Source organism: Glycine soja, chromosome 8 (assembly GCF_004193775.1).
Source record: "Glycine soja cultivar W05 chromosome 8, ASM419377v2, whole genome shotgun sequence".
Classification (NCBI taxonomy): domain Eukaryota; kingdom Viridiplantae; phylum Streptophyta; class Magnoliopsida; order Fabales; family Fabaceae; genus Glycine; species Glycine soja.
In genome coordinates, this window is record NC_041009.1 from 4,743,560 (window position 1) to 4,757,988 (window position 14,429).

Consider the following 14,429-nt stretch of genomic DNA (forward strand, 5'->3'; position numbering starts at 1 on the left):
ATTTGTAATTATGTTTCACTTAACAAAAATAAAATAGTTCAAATAAAATGACATTATATTTCATTATTTAAATAAATTAACATTACATTTTATTTATTATCTTTGACTAGTATTTGATATTTTAGAACATGTTAAAAAATGACCCGAATAAACTATTGGAAAGTATGAAAAAGCAATCCAAAATCACGAAAATCCCTTGGCGTTGGTGGAGATTACCGTGTTTGAAGGAGGGCATTCCTGTCCGAAAAACAAAATCCCTGTGATGAAGCTAAAAAGGAGCAATGGCGGAACGAAAGGAACTAAACTCATTAGAGGCCTCAAAAACCTCAAAAACCCTCTCTCTCTCTCTCTGTCTCATTCAGACACACTCACACACTGACTGAAGAAGGGTAGTAGCAGTAACTTCACAGCAGAAAAAAATGGCGACCCATCTCCCCGACTACTTCAAGTGTCCAATCTCCCTGGAAATAATGTCGGACCCTGTCATCCTCTCTTCGGGTCACACCTTCGACCGTTCCTCAATTCAACGTTGGCTCGATGCGGGTCACCGAACATGTCCAATTACCAAACTACCCCTTCCCGACCACCCCTCCCTCATCCCCAACCACGCGCTGCGAAGCTTAATCTCCAACTACACATTCCTCTCCCCTCTCCACCAAACAATTTCCCAACCCGAAACCCTAATTTCAACCCTCACTTCCAATTCTTCATCCTCCGATTCCAAAATTGAGGCCCTTAAGCACCTCACGCGCTTATCGAAGCGCGATTCGGCGTTCCGCCGGAGGCTGGCGGAGTCCGGCGCCGTCCCCGCCGTGCTCGCCGCCGTGGACGACCCGAGCCTCCAGGAGAAGGCGCTCCCCCTGCTCCTCAACCTCACCCTCGACGACGACTCGAAAGTCGGCCTCGTCGCCGAGGGCGTGGTCGCGCGAGTGGTAGCGGTGCTCCTCCACGCGCCGTTCCCGGACTGCCGCGCCGTCGCGGCGACCATCGTCACGAGCCTCGCGGTCGTGGAGGTGAACAAGGCCACCATCGGCGCGTTCCCGGCGGCGATCGCGGCGCTCGTGGCGATCCTCCGCGACGGGGGCAAGGGGCGGGAGCGGAAGGAGGCTGCCACCGCGCTCTACGCGCTCTGCTCCTTTCCGGACAACCGGAGAAGAGCCGTGAGCTGCGGTGCGGTGCCGATTCTCCTCACAAACGTCGGAATTGGACTCGAACGGTGTGTTGAGGTGATCGGCGTTTTGGCGAAGTGCAAAGAAGGGAGGGAGCAAATGGAATGTTATGACGGTTGTGTTCAGATTCTGGTTAACGTTTTGAGGAACGGAAGCTCGAGGGGGATTCAATATGCGCTCTTTGCACTCACTTCGGTTTGTTCTTATAGCCAAAGAATGGTTATGGTGGCTCTGGAAGAAGGGGGTCTAGAAGCTTCTCTTGGGTTTGTGGAAGATGATAATGAGAAAGTGAGGAGGAATGCATGTAATTTCATTAAGGTTCTGCGTTTCAACCACAGTAGGGTGAGGTGATGATGATGGAAATGCGAAGTATGTTTGTGAACTAATCAGTTTTGATGGGAAGTAAAAAAAAGATTTGATTGTCTCTCCTATGTGGAGGTGAGTTTTTTTTTTTTTTTTTTGGTTTATTGGTTCTGCCTTGTTGGGTGGGTCCTCTGTACAAAATGAAAAGAAAGATCATTTTTTTTTGGTTTTGAATGTGATAGGGTTCTTTTGTATGTTGTATATTTGAATAATGATGATGGGATAGTTCTCTGGTGTTAGTTTAGCTGTTCTGAATGGGAAAGTTGATCGATCCTTTAAATTGGAGTGCTTCAAGTTAGAAAATTTCTCATGGTTTCCTTACAATTTTGTTGCGCTGGGTTAACACTTGCATCTTAAATTTAACTTCCAAGTTGTATTTTAGATATGTCTTTCTTTATGTGTAAGTAGTAGTTCTGTTGAAAAAGCACCATGCATTGAAATTTTAGAGACAATGTATGCATAGCCAAGATAAAAAGGCACTGTGCATTGAAATTTTACTGTCACTCATTAGATTTTGAATGAAAAAGAAAATGCTATGTTTCAAATGAAGCTTGAATTTAGGATATGATTTTGAAATGTTCTGTTTTTAGACTTGTATTTCTTCACTACTTTCTCTTCAAAAATAAAAATCAAACTCATAAAATTTCTTTCCTATATATATATATATATATATATATTTAACTTTTTGTTATCAAATTCAAACATAAAGTGCATTTCAAGAAGTTAAAAAAAAAAACCCTGACAGGCTAGAATTTGAAGTCAAATTGGTAAAGACTTATGAGGCATGGCTTTCATTGAGCCATAATTGCCATGGATAGTTGATTTTGACCGGAAGGCTCTGCCATTATTGTTTGCTGATGGGGGATCAGAATTCTTCTACTTGTGAGGCATGGCTTAACATGGAGGATATCGACTTGCGACTCAGTTTTCTTTTCAATTTTCAGTTTTCACCCATAAAATGTGTTCAGTAATCAGTCATTACCAAAATATGTATTGCAAGTAAAACTTGCGCTTTTGAATTGTGATTTGTGACACACATGTAAAGTTCGAGAATTCATTTTTGCATATATGACTATATCTGGACTCTGAATTGTTCTTGCATATAAGCATATATGAAATAAATTCGTAATCAATGAAATTTTAGAAATCCATCCCATGTAGTTAGTGCTCTATTCTTAATATTTATAATGACAAAGTTTTAATGTTTGTGTGATCAAGAACAAATGATGTGATGATGTTGGTACCAATTTGGGAAAAAAGGCATGTTTATTATATCATGATGTATACAAGTAAATGTTCAGTTTATCAGTGATTACTAGTAACATCATTTGGATCTGGACATAGAAGTTGGAGGAAAACATTTTTAATCCTGAAGCACACTGGTTGTAAAAGTACTTCAAAGTTCAAACTTGTGATTTAAGTTTAGATGAGTACACTTGCATGGGTTTCAGTGGTTTGTACCCATGCCATGTCGTTATTTTTAGTTTTAATAACGAGTATACAGTCCATGTGTGGTAGAAAGACTTCTGTCTACTCTAATTAAGTGTAAATTCTCTAGAGTGTGATATTGTTAAAGTTCCTCAGAGATACTAACTGAAGATTGAGGATGTGCTCAGGATACGTTTTATGCAGATGTTATCTGCCTTGTGGTTTGAAAGAGTGGGATATTCTTAGTGATATTCCAATATGCTTCCTATCCTTCTCTTAAAAGTTTGGTTGTCAGATTTAATAGAAAATTGCATCATAAATTTTTCTTTGATTTCCCTACATAAAAAATACTACCTATGCATGCTTCTTTGACTTGTTTAAGGAGGATCCCAAATGGTTAAAACTTCACCAGATAAAACCTGGCAAGTTGCTACTTTGTTTGGTTTTGCAGTAGATAGCAAAGCATTTGCAGTAATTTGGTTTAACTTCCAAAGTTTTGCCAGAGGTCGTTAATAGAGGTTGTTTAATGTCCGTGTGGTTGACAATATTAATGCAGAATTTAGTGCAATGGTATGTTAAGATTACAGAGCATAAGATTCTCAGCTATTTTTTTCTTCTTCTTTTGATTCACTTTATAAGAGTTTTACTGTAGTGTCATGTATTACATTATCAAACACTATTTAATATTTTGATGTAGATTCATCTACACAAGATTGGTTTGGTCAACACACTTTTTTCTTTAGAACGATTCTCTGCAGGAGAAGCCAACGAGGGTTTATGAAATTATTCTTATATTAAATTGAAAGAGTTGTCTCAGCCTCTTGATTTGGGTTTGTTTTATATTGGGAACATGAAAATATTTTAGTACAAAATTCTATAACTCATTTATTAAGAGAGTCGTCTCAGCCTCTCAGCAGGATTATGATTGCAATGATAATTATAAAAGCTCTCACGAATCTAGGTGATCCTAGCCGGATTTGTGAACCGTGTGCCTGGGATTTTCTTTCAATTTTTTTATATTATCGTGTCACTTCTCAGATACTTCCCCGATTAGAAAATTATTATTCAGGTCTTACTTGGAGAATGTACGTTTCCATACAGTTTAATTGAGATTTGGGAGGATTGCTTCTGTTAGGTTTAATGTTTTTAAAATCTGACTGATTTTTAATTGGCCTACATATTAGTTCAAGGTTTAATAGTTAAATTATAATTAAAGTAGTATTGATAAAAAAATATCCATTAAAAACTCAAAATAATATTAAATAAATATAATATCACAAGTTTAATTATCATTACACTAAAAATTAAAATTAAAATATCATTTTATAAGTTTTTAACATTTAAAATACGCATAAAAAGGATCCTTTAACAATATAATTCTGCACTGTTAAACCAAGAAGAGATTGAATCTGCGCAGATTTTGTCAAAAGGTTATTTTGATTCATTATTATTGTTAATTATCACGAGAGGAGTGTTATTAACATAATTTTTAGTACACTTATTCTAACAGACATTTTTATCGGTGGTTAATTTTTTTTAACTATAAAATTAAGAAAGAGACTCAATAAATGAAAAGAGAGACCCATAAATTTTGTAATTTTCTGTAAATTTTTATTAATAATAAAATTTAAAAGAATATTAATAACATATGTTGTCATGAAATGTTCACTATTTCTTCTACTAGTATAGTATGCGGCAACTGGTATTAATAATGATGTAATGTTAATTTGTTTATAAATAACTTTTTTTTGGTGAATTTAATTTGTTTATAAATAACTGGTATATCTTTACTTCAACAATCCTTTTGCTTACGTAAAACTGTTTTGGCATGGTTTAAAGTATTAATTGACGTCTATATTGTTGTCATAGAAATTGAAAGCTCTAGGTATTAAACCCTATTTGTAAGAAAGATTTACTTGTGAGAATATTTAGAGCTATCTAATCTACCAGACCATCATTAGTTGTAACTCATTATTGTAGAAAAATTTCATGTTAAGCTTTTTTTAAAACTTAAGATAGTAGAGTTGAGAACTACTATTGCATTAATAAAATTGACATGTCATAAATATGCATATTATATTGCGTATGGCTAAGAATACATTCATTTTCATATCACTTGAGTTATTGTCATCAACTTCCTAGGATTGCGGGCTAAAATCACCAATCGTTCGTTAAGAATAGTTTCCGATAAGTCATTCAGATAGAACCACAATAGGTCCGTGAGCAAGGAATTGGGATGCATCGACCACAATAATATTACGCAAATGTTTGGTGGAACCGCAAATATAGTTGAATCAGGTTGATTTTTTTCTCTCAATGTACAATGATTGCAATGAGATCAAACTTAAGACTTTATACATCTACGGATCTACGTACCCCAAGTCCCATCCCATTACTGCTAGGCCATTCTTAGTTGGTCAGTTGAATCAGGTTGAATTGATATTAGGTTTTAAAATTTATATTCATACCAGTTAATAAAATTTCATAAGATAGCAATTTCGTCAATTCAACCATTAACTAATTTGATATTATTCATGCTAAATTTCACATAAATTAAATATTTTATTGGTATGTTATCTAATAATAAACATTTGCTTATATTTTTGTACTTTTAGATTCCTTTAGGCTAAACTTTACGACTGAGCGTCCAAACCCATGATTAATTCCTTTGGACCAAGCTTTATAGCCAAGCTTGTGGTTGATTCCTTTGAACTGACTTCTTTAGGTTGATCTAGGACCAAGTAGGACTCATATATATGATATGTATACTATAGCAGTCAAGAACCAAGGTATAAAATCACGATCCGTCGAAGGAATGCTCCTTCATGATACAAGAAATGAATCTTGTGATATGAGGAACCAACTCCCAGTATCGCTCACTTGCAAAAACTTGCATATGCTGAGTACCATTGTTTATCATGGAAAAAAACATTTGCATCACTCAGTTGCAAAAATTGTATATTTTAAGTAAAGGTATCAAGTATAAGCAAACAATATTGCTCTCTTAAAAGAACTCTTGAAGAATATTTTTGAACATGCCGAACAAGAATGGCAACCTCCTTATAATATTTGTATTCAAGTGAAGGATTTAAATCCCATCTTTGCCGACCACATTGAAATATTCTTCGGGGTCTTCAGGCTAATCTTCATCTTAGTGATAATCCCATATTTTAGCCTCACTCGTCTGTGGCTTGAGGTTGGAGGGTTGTTAAGGATAGCTCAATAATAAGTTTGTTGTGCAATCAAGAGAGATAAACCACAAAGATTTGTACAATTATCACCAATCATATAAATGAACTTAATATCACATTTTAATTTTAAATTTTAAAACTTATAAGATGCTTAATAATATTATTCTTACACAATGTGATATTTTATCTCACACTTGTACTCAAATAAAATTTTACTCATTTGCCTCATTTCAGTAATAATATCTCCAATTGGTAGGGATTTACAAACTTTGAGCAACAAGCTACACTATTTTCGCATTGAGTGTTTTTGCTTATTGTATTGGGTAAGTTTTAATTTACGTGTAAGGGGTGGCTGGTTCTTTGTTAAATTCCTTAAAGAATAGAACCTATATCTCTCCAAGAATGAACTAGTTTTGGATAAGAAAACTAACTATATGTAAGCGACGAGAATGCAATGTCATGAACTATGGAAACATGATGAAGGAGCTAGAGAGCTTCAATAGTTCTATTCCCTCAAAGGCCAATGATGAAAACCCATCAAAAGACATTCAGGGGCGATGATTGCAGAGTAGAACCGTAGAACGTTCAATGGTCCATCCACCTCTAGAAATTAGAGTAATTAAAGGGGGAAAAAAGAAACACAAAAGATGTGAAAGGAACATATGAGAAGACTTATTCTTTCCCCTCGGAGCAAGCAATACTCTATTAGATATGATGAGAAGGAAGACGTGTCGTTAATTAACTTTATAGATTTTTAGCATTTGTGGGGCCATGTCCTTTGGAGTGAGAGATGGATAGAGGATGGCAAATTTGATTTGCTTCATTAATTACTCTTTCAATATCAAATTTTGCATTGATCATAATGCTCCGAATGACATGAAATGAATAAGACTACAAATTAAGTTTGATGTTTTCTTAAAGAAGTTAATTAAAATGCATTTTAGAGATTAATTTTTATATACTACTAGAGAAGAATCTAGTGTTTTGTACAATGAATGAAAAAATTGAAAAGTGAGAAAATGAAAGAAGTAAAAGAGAGTAGGTGATTTTGAGAGAAAAATGAAAAAAAAAAGTGAGTTCAATGCATCAATAAGTGTAAATAAATTTTACAGAATTATATATAATAGATATTTCTAAATAGATTAGTGTAAATAAAATTTACACGGTAAATTTACAAAAAAAATAAATTATTAGTGTATGTGATATTTAAAGTTAGTTAATTTAAAAGTCAATAATTAATCATATATAATAATTTGTGTTCAATGTTAGTATAAAAATCTTTTACCAATTAATATATAAATAGTTTACTCAAGTTTTTATATTAATCTAATTATGAATGATTATGTATGATAAAATTAACAACTTTTATAATAATAATAATAACTTTAAAAATTATATTTAAGTGGTTTTTAATTAGTTGGTAAGGTAACATCTTCATACTAATATGGTGTCAAGAATATATTTGTAGTGAATGAGTTATAATAAAATAATTGTGTATTTTTTAAAACAATTATTTAATTTTTTGATATATCTCCATAGTTTAATAGTCACAGTCACTAATCGAATTTATAGATGAAAACAATAAAAAATTGAAGGTGAAAGGCTTTTTATCTTTTTTCTTTCTTTCTATTTTTCTACACCATTATCAACATTTGAATCAGATCAGAGTAGCAAAATCCATTTCCTGATGCAACGTCAAGCATTTGAGTTCACATTATTCAGCAATTACCATTTCTGTATGTATGTAACTATGACCTTTTTTTGACCAAGAAGCAGTCCAAGCCTCCAAGGTGTCACTAAAGTATTCACGCGGTCCACTATTATATACATGATTACACCAACAACAAAAAATTAAAGTACGGCTTAAGTTTAATTAGCAGTGTGCACACATTGACAGACGTATGCAACAAAAGAAAAGGAAAGTATCTATCATATTATCCCTGCCAAAAAGCAAAAGAGTGTATTAAACGTTGGAACCGTCCAAATTATATAGGCCTACTATGGATAATGTTGGGAAGAAGTAAAATAATACGATACGATATATAAGTAAAAGAGTCATCAATTCAAAATGCCAATGTACTTTGAGATAAATATATAGTTCACTGAAAAATCATTTTTTCACTCTTTAATTTTTATTTTTAACTCAGAAATATCCCTTGATTAGAAAATAAGGATCAAGATATTAAGATTCATTTAAAAATAATGATTTCTCTTAACAATTATTTTTTTTATACATAAGGGTCAAATTTAAACTAGCTCAAGAATCAACCTTTGTGTGCAACTTTCAAATCAAGAATAATTTTAAGATGAAATCTTAAATTTTTCATAAGTTTTATCACAAATATAGTGTGCCTTCAAAATTTTAGGCCAGTTAGATGAGTAGAACTAAATTTGGATCCTTAAAACTAAAACTTCAGCCTCCAAGCTTCTTAGTGACTTTTGTACATGAATTCTAAATTGGATCACATACTGAGATACAACAAAATACTATAGTTTTGAGTAGCCCTATGAAGTAGTATCTATACTAAATTTGAGGTCTCTAAGGATCACTATAGCTCAATGTAGACTCCTAGAGGTTCCAAAATCAAGTTATTTAAGCTGCTAAATTGTTTAAGACATGGATTAAAAACCCAAACTCCACTCACCTTTAACTTCAAAGGGTTATGAACTCAAACCCCTTCTTGCCATTCAACCACTTCACCTTCCCACTAATCCTCACACTCTTCTTGGATTCTTTAAAAATAATATTAGAATACATTATTGTAAGTAGATTCTATTTAAATTCTTTAAAAACTTAAGACTCAATCCCTAACTCACAAAGTTGGATGCAAATTAATCATATCTAATTTGTGGTTGTCTTACAAGAGTTGAATGCAAATAAGTTGTCAATTCTTAACTTAAAAGAATTTCGTTTATTTTTAATTTACACAAAATCTATACAAATCATATAAGTTGCTATTTGTCAAAAAGATAGACATATTATCTAGTTTTTGTATCAATGTATGTGCTGTTTTTTCGTATAATTTCTTACACAATTTTATTTAGGAAAAAAAAGACATACACCATACAAAAAGATGCAAAGTTCAGATTCTCAAGATAAGGCCATTCATAGTTCCATCTAATTCTTTCTTATCAAAGTTCAATTTCTAAGAAAAGATGCAATAACACATAATTATTAATAGAATTTGATGTGTATGCTCTGATGGTGTAAAACAATTTTTGACAGAGAAAAAAGATTATACATTGATAATACAAAAAAATTTATACAATCATTCAATCATAATTAATTATATATGATAAATTTATTGATTTTTTAAAATAATTAACTTAAAATAATCTAAACGGTAATTTGTGACTGAATAACAATGTAAAATAATTTTATAATGTTATTACATAATCATTAAATCCATTTTAAAAATCATACAACTTGTTACTTTAAACAAAATTCTAAACTTTTGGATGTTAGATTTCTTTCTCACTTAATTTTTTTTATCAAGACCTGATATAATAAACAAATAAGGGGCATGTTGTTACAACTTTTTTTCGTAAAATAATCATTTCTAAAAATAATTACTTTTTTTTTAAAAAAATTCATGTGTTTGTTTTAGTTTTTTTATTTAAAAAAAATATATAATAGAAATTCTTCCAAGGTCACTTTTCTCGTTTGCTGTTTGATGAACAATCTCATTGGCGAGATTTTCTGGCACCTAAGGATTAATTGAGTGGCTATGCAACTATGTAACTGGGTGAAACTGTTTGCAGTTAGAGCCTAGCTCAAGAGATATGTAAAAAAAAATAATCATTTTTAAAATACTACATGTAAATAAATCGTTAAAAGAAGGCAATAGGATATGATATAATAATTTTGAATGAAATTAAAAAAAAACTTTATGTAAAATCATTAAATACTCATTAATTATGCACATAAATGAAATACAATTTTTATTTATTGTTAATTGGAATCACTCATTTCAAGAAAATAAATAAACGAAGGGCATGCACTAATTTACAGCTTGTGATAGAGGGGCATGCACTATATAAGCACAGGTACCCTGTCAACATTCTCATCCACCCACACCTTGTTTCTTTTTCTTCTATAGAGACACACGGAGAGAGTCTCAGAGCAATAAACACCCTTCAATGGCTACCACTAAAGTTTACATTGTGTAAGTCATTCTTCCTCTTTTTCCTCTATCAGATGCTCTGATATACATGTTTCAAAAAAGACACTTCAATTTCATTGGCCAATTTTTCTTTTTTCCTTTTTTCTTCCCTCACTTTTCACTTCTGTGGCTTTGCTTTATTTTCCCACACACAAACATATTTATATTATGTGTAATGAATGATACGAGGATTGTTATTGTTGTTTTCCCCATCTTTGTTGTTCGGTTTGCTGTGTTATTCGCTGGTTGTTGGGTTTCTAGTCTTCTGTTTATGATTTTCGGTGACTATGGCTATTTGCTTCCTTTCCCAGTTTGTCGATTGGGTATTGGTTTAAGTAGGTGCTGAAAATAGAAAATTGGGAATTGGGTCTTTGTGTTTTAGTGTGCATTATGTGTCTTTCTTATTATTGCACGATTCTCCATTCAAGATAGTCAACTCTGCGTGTTAGTGCCACTTATTAGTCATTTTCCATTTTAGTATTTGACGCTATCCATTTTATCTTTGTTGATAAAGAAAAGTTCTCAGAATTTCATGCTGTTCTTTTATTACTCCCTTCAACAATTTAGGAGATTGTGCTGTTGTTTGTCATCAATTAACTTTTTTGTAATGAATAACTTATTTCTGTTGCGCCTATTTTGAATCCAATCAAGCCAAATTAGAGAATCACATCAAATGAATTACTTTTTTTTATCGGCAAATATTAATTTTCTAGTTTGTTAATTTTTGTTAGCATGAGGAATTGAACTTAACCCTCAATTTTTTGTTTGAGCATGGGCATAAATTTATGTTGCCCCCCAAAGGAGAATTGGAGAAATCTTAACATAGATCTTGCTTTCTTATTCTCTGTTGATTGGTCATTTCTTCAATCTTTTTCTCCCTTTTAGAAGGGTTTGAGGGTATACAACTGAAAGGGAAGAGAGTTTTGATGTGGAGGATTTTTTTATTTTTTCTTTCTATTTTTTGGGAAGGGAAAACCTTGAGGGTGAGGGGACAGTGGTTCAAAGGGGAAATTAGCAATAGCAACAGAGAAAGCTATGATGTGAACCCCCCCACAGACCAAACTTTTCATAAGAAGGTTGTAAAGGCAAATAATATCTATCCATGGAAACGAGAGTGCAAGTCCCACGCACTTTGTTAGAGTGTGGTCCTGAGATTCATCATTATTGATGACTCATCCTTGGCTTGCAAATTCCGATATACTTTAGTATTTGAAAAATGTTTCTTTGGCCTCAACCATTTCCATTATTTCTTATGCCAATACAAAGGAGGCAGGCTTTGTTTGAATGGTTTCTCGCTGTGTCGAACGAGCTGTCAATGTCATCATGTCTTGTCTGGTGGTGGTACTAAAATGCTTATACTTGTCCTTGGTGATATCATAGTGCCACCATAAACATAATCCTCTGTTGATGCATTAGTGGTAGGTACAAATAATCCTTCACAAATTAGTGAATCACGCCTTGTTCTGTGTTATGACGACCTTGATTGAGCTTTGGTGTTATTATTTACCCAAAATTTAACTTTTACTGATGAGTTCTTTTGTCTGTTCTTTTTGTAAAAGAAGAGTGTCTCAACCCTTTTCTGGTTTGGGCTCATTATTATTTTTAGTACCTTATGGCCTATGATAACTTCCTTCTGATTAAAATTTACATTGCTTTTTTATTGTTTAGTTACTATTCTACGTACGGACATGTTGAGAAGTTAGCTGAAGAGATTAAAAAGGGAGCTGGTTCCGTTGAAGGTGTGGAAGCAAAGCTATGGCAGGTTTGTAATGACAAGTCTTTTGAGTTATAAACCTCTCTCTTGGACACTAGTGCTCAGTTATTTCACAATTTGAGATTACTTAACGTCTATCTTCTTGTTGTCTATCTGTCCAAGATTGGCTTCTTTCTAGTAATCAAAGTGTTCAAATAACCATTGTATAACTTTTAGAATTTAGATGCTTTAACCTAGTTGAGAAATGCTATAGTAACGTATTTTCTAACACACTATTATTAGGTGAAATTCATAAGGGACCCATGCGTGTCACTTCCCCATTTATTGAGTCCCATTATTATTTAATGAGACTAAGATAAATTTCACTCATGAAGGATGAGTAGGTTAAAAGAATGAGTTACAAAATCACTTTTCTAGCCAAGTTATATATGCTCCACAATCCATTAGAACTTGGAACAATTTGGGAATTTTCAATATGTATTATTTATGATGTGCTTATTCATACAGGTACCTGAAACACTTTCTGAAGAGGTCCTTGGGAAGATGGGTGCACCTCCAAAGAGTGATGTACCGATTATTACACCCAACGAGCTACCTGAGGCTGATGGCTTATTGCTTGGTTTCCCCACAAGATTTGGACTGATGGCTGCTCAATTCAAAGCTTTCATGGATGCAACTGGAGGCCTGTGGCGCACACAGGCACTAGCTGGAAAGCCTGCAGGAATCTTTTACAGCACTGGTTCTCAAGGAGGTGGACAAGAGACTACTCCGTGAGTTACCGAATCTCGCTCAGTTTTTGCTTGAACAATTCTTTTTTTGTGCTTATTCCGGTGATCATTAGTTGTTTTCTGATTTTTAAAATTCTGCAGGTTGACATCTATTACTCAGCTTGTTCACCATGGGATGATTTTTGTGCCCATTGGTTACACATTTGGTGCTGGGATGTTTGAGATGGAGAATGTGAAGGGTGGATCCCCTTATGGTGCAGGTACCTATGCCGGGGATGGTTCCAGACAACCAACTGAGTTAGAATTGGCTCAAGCTTTTCATCAAGGGAAGTACTTTGCTGGCATTGCTAAGAAGCTTAAGGGATCATCTCAGTGAGATCTCTATACATCTACCATTTCATGTTTCTATATACTTAAGCAAAAGAGTTATGTGCGTCATATGTCCAGTTTCCAGTTCATAATTTCCAACAGAATAAGATGTTAATTAGAGAGAGAGAATGAGAGAGAGAGAGAAAGTAATCAACACTTGGGTTCAATACTATTGTGTTGTCATTTGTCATAATGATGTATCCTCAAAATACAATGTTATTGTCAATAACAAGAATTTGTCAATTGTTACTATTTTCATTGAGATCAAAGTGTTTGTTATAATATTGGTAGGGCGGTGCTAATCAATGACGATGAAAGTATATTTTGTTTTTACGATATGATAAACTGAGATAAGCCATGAGTCCACGACCTTGATTATCTAACTAACTTGACAATGATATCCTCGTTCTTTTCTATTGAAATAAGGCTTTCTCATTTTAACTAAAATTTACACGTATGTTTTAAAGCACTAGCCTAGCTTAGTAGCTTTATTTCAACAACAATGTTGCCGAAACATTGTGCACACATAATCTCATTTAGTCCTGGCTTAATAGCCTTATTCTTAATCTTACCAGGAATATTGAATTATGATCGAAGAAGGACATATATTAAGAAATGGAAGAATTTAAGAATAAGGCTACTAAGCTAGGCTACTAAGATTTAATCATGGTAATATTGCCATCTTTCGGTTTTAGTCCCTAAAAAAAATACTTTTTAGTCATTACTTAATTTGTTTGTCTTATTTTAATCATTTTAAAAATTTCTAATCCCTTTTTCATCTATTTTTATTTTATCAATAGTATCGACCATACATTTATTTTAAGCAATTTAATTCGGATTTAATTTTATATTTAAATCGAATTAAATTGAATCGTATCTTTATTTTATTTTTTGTATGAATGACTTTTTTTCTAAAAATCAAATTAAATCGTACAGCAAATAATCCTATTAGAGAATAATAAGAAAGTTGGAAGTAAAATAGCATGACTCAAACATCAATCCTTACCCAACTCATGTGGAGTCGCTTCAAACACCTTGAACATGTAATTCACCTAAACTAAAAGCCCACTTGGCCAATAAATCGGGAATAATAATACTATATTTTTATTAAAATCACTCATTGATTGATTATGGTTGGGTGTGGGAATTCCAAAAATTTAAAACATGCCTAATCGTTATTAGGGATTAATGGCAAAAGAGAAATTAGAACCACATTATCTAAACATCCACCTAACTTGCTCAAACTCTCCTAAAATACCTTGAACTCACCTAGTCCACAATCCACTTAAACTGAAAAGTCAATT

General features: G+C 33.2%; 2 protein-coding genes across 3 annotated transcripts; both read left to right on the top strand.

Annotated features, from left to right (window-relative positions):
* The first annotated feature begins 214 nt into the window (after positions 1 to 214).
* LOC114422313 (U-box domain-containing protein 8-like) lies at positions 215 to 2,691 on the top strand. Of its 2 annotated transcripts, XR_003668670.1 has the most exons (2): positions 215 to 1,607; positions 2,278 to 2,691. XR_003668670.1 is itself a non-coding variant. In XM_028388607.1 (1 exon), the coding sequence occupies exon 1, from the start codon at positions 420 to 422 to the stop codon at positions 1,518 to 1,520; it is 1,101 nt and encodes a 366-aa protein (XP_028244408.1). In that variant the 5' UTR covers positions 215 to 419; the 3' UTR covers positions 1,521 to 1,812. The 2 variants fall into 2 exon arrangements, 1 of the variants encoding a protein (XP_028244408.1); XM_028388607.1 differs by lacking the exon at positions 2,278 to 2,691 and having other exon boundaries at positions 215 to 1,812.
* A 7,477-nt stretch (positions 2,692 to 10,168) lies between these two features.
* On the top strand, positions 10,169 to 13,394 carry LOC114421331 (NAD(P)H dehydrogenase (quinone) FQR1-like). Its single transcript, XM_028387204.1, has 4 exons — positions 10,169 to 10,317; positions 11,983 to 12,076; positions 12,536 to 12,798; positions 12,898 to 13,394. Exons 1-4 carry the CDS (start codon positions 10,292 to 10,294, stop codon positions 13,130 to 13,132), a joined length of 618 nt encoding a protein of 205 aa, XP_028243005.1. The 5' UTR covers positions 10,169 to 10,291; the 3' UTR covers positions 13,133 to 13,394.
* The last annotated feature ends 1,035 nt before the right edge of the window (positions 13,395 to 14,429 follow it).